General features: G+C 48.6%; 1 protein-coding gene across 4 annotated transcripts in view; it reads left to right on the top strand.

The window, feature by feature from the left end:
* The window catches only part of LOC113820845 (dual specificity protein phosphatase CDC14C), a 111040-nt gene that overhangs the window by 91968 nt on the left and 16572 nt on the right, over positions 1–2500 (top strand). For all 4 annotated transcript variants that reach the window (XM_070123081.1, XM_070123079.1, XM_070123082.1 and 1 more), the window contains exon 3: positions 1–87. This exon is cut by the window's left edge and continues 6 nt beyond it. In XM_070123081.1, coding sequence (XP_069979182.1) covers positions 1–87 — 87 coding nt within the window. The remainder of the gene's footprint in view (positions 88–2500) is intronic.

The following is a 2500-nucleotide window of genomic DNA, read 5'->3' as shown; positions in this document are numbered from 1 at the left end:
TCCCTGGCCAAGAAGAAGATCGTCCACTACACGACGCTGGACCCGCAGAAGAGAGCCAACGCCGCCTTCCTCATCGCCGCCTACGCCGTAAGTAGAAGCAGCCTCTAAGCGCCTTTTTCCCTTTGGTCCACGAAGCGTAGAAGCCTCTAAGCGCCTTTCTCCTTTTGGTCCACGAAGCGCTCGCCACTACTTCCCTGGGCTGACCCTTGAGGCGCGCGCGGTCTCGATCCAGCCCGTTCACTGTTTTGTTTTGGTGGTTTTGTTGTTGTTTTTGTTTTTTTCGGTTCTTGCAAAGCGGGAATTCCTCTCTTTTGAAATGATTCTTTCGTGGCACCATCTCCGCATGTCCGTAGATTATTATTTGTCTCGATATATATACATATATACTGTATATACACTTTTTTAAAATGCCGACTTGTAATTTGTATAAATAGAGGGTTACTTCACCTGGTTTTAACACTTTTCTTGGTCATGGTTACCCTTGAGTAGTGCTGTAAAATCTTGCGTGTTGTGTTTACTTATTCTAATCAGTGTTTCGTTTGCATTGACGCAACACTCTGCAGCGCGAGGGACCCTGGATGTGACAGCCTCGTTCACACACGCTCATATCCTCTCCGTCTGTCACTTTCCCTTTCACACGCACGCATACATGCCCAGGCAGTCACACTCACCGGCACATTCGCACGCACATCGCACACGTGAACACTAATATTCATTCTTTTCTCTTTCTCTCTCTCTCTCTCTCTCTCTCTCTCTCTCTCTCTCTCTCTCTCTCTCTCTCTCTCTCCCTACTCTCTCTCTCTCTCTCTCTCTCTCTCTCTCTCTCTCTCTCTCTCTCTCTCTCTCTCTCTCTCCCCTCTCTCTCTCTCTCCCCCCTCTCTCTCTCTCTCCCCCCTCTCTCTCTCTCTCCCCCCTCTCTCTCTCTCTCCCCCCTCTCTCTCTCTCTCTCCCCCTCCCCCTCTTCCTCCCTTCCTCTCCCTCCCTCCTCCCTCTTTTTCTTCCTCCTTTTCTCCGCTATGCCTCCTTAACTTTTATTTTTATTTTATTTTGTTGTTCCGTATCAGTCTCCTGCGTAATATATTTGCCTTCTAAACTAACCACTTGCAGCCTTGTATAGATAACATATTTTTTAAATATATTTTACTGATACTTTGCAAGATTGAATGTTTATTTTACCAACTAATCTACATTTCTCTTGATTGCATTGCCACTGCACTTTTTGAACATCAGTAGCCCTGTATTGCACCTCTTTTCTGTCCACAGGTTGTACTGTAGGTTATGAGCTGTACATTTTATGGTGTTTTGATCGGATATAACTCTGTACTTTTATTGGTTTTTAGCTGCACTTAAACTGGGCAAATTATTTGCTGCATTTCTGTTGTCATATGCACTGCAACATGTACTCCTAGTTGTGCACTAATCTTTTTTTCTTTTTTGGAACTCTCACGCTGTTTCTTTTGTGGAGGGGTCTGTACTCTGTCCTGTATTTTGTTTTTTAAATTCCTATTTTCCACTGTTCTGCTGTACGTAACGTGTTTCGTGAGGAAGACACAAATATAAAACCCTTTGCACCATCGTATTATTACCCTGAGTTGCACCTCGGAGTGTGTGAATTATTCCCCGCCTCTGCCGGCATTTCTGCAACGTCGGAGGGGAGAATTTGCAAGAGCAGCAGTCCCGCCTCGATAAGAGCTTTGGGAAGTTTAGATGAATCACGCTTCCCGGGGGACGCGAGGCTCCGGGAACGGCGTCGCGGGAGGGAGGGAAGGAAGGAGGGAGGAAGGAAGGGAGGCGAAACAATGGGTCCCTTTTGGAATTTGCTTTTGAAGTCGTCGGGATATTTTTCCTCGTTTTTTCCCTCTGATTAATAAAGCAAATCGGTGCCTTCTTTTCCTCGGCTTCTTCTCGGGTTCGGGAATGATCCGCTTGATTGATTCCCACTTCCCGGGAATCCTTTTTCTGTGCATGGGAATCCCCGGAGGAAAGAGGGAGGATCTGTCGGGGCTTCCCCTTTCATCTGCAATTGCGCGGTTGTGAAGAGCGGATTACCGGGAGGGTGAATGAGCGGTGCCGAGCCGGAGATTGATTTTCACGGCCCGTTTCGGAGGTTCGGGCGGCGGGCAAGGCTGGGGAAAGGTCTCGGCTCGAGCACCGGGATCCGAGCTTGGTTTGGAAGGCTTGGGGTGTTTGTATTCTCTTTTTTGAGAGGTTTCAAGGTCGTTTTGGATTTGGTGTTTGGCTTCCGTTGGTCGTCCGTCCTCCCTCCACGTGCCGGACCCGAATCGCGGCGGAGGAGGAAGTGAGAATGCGCAATCAGGTGATATCGAATTCTTATCGCCTCGATTCAGTGGCTGGCGTCAGCATGCATGGCGAGGGTGGGGGGTTGGGGGGGATGGGGGTACAAGAGGTCGCTCCGGTCAGAGCTCGGGCGCTTGTCCTGTCTACGTTCATATAACCTTTAACCTGGGTGGTATTTTGAGATTGCAGTGGGGGTGGCTTA

This window comes from Penaeus vannamei, chromosome 6, assembly GCF_042767895.1.
Source record: "Penaeus vannamei isolate JL-2024 chromosome 6, ASM4276789v1, whole genome shotgun sequence".
NCBI classification, from domain to species: Eukaryota; Metazoa; Arthropoda; class Malacostraca; order Decapoda; family Penaeidae; genus Penaeus; species Penaeus vannamei.
This window is presented reverse-complemented; position numbering and strand designations above follow the sequence as displayed.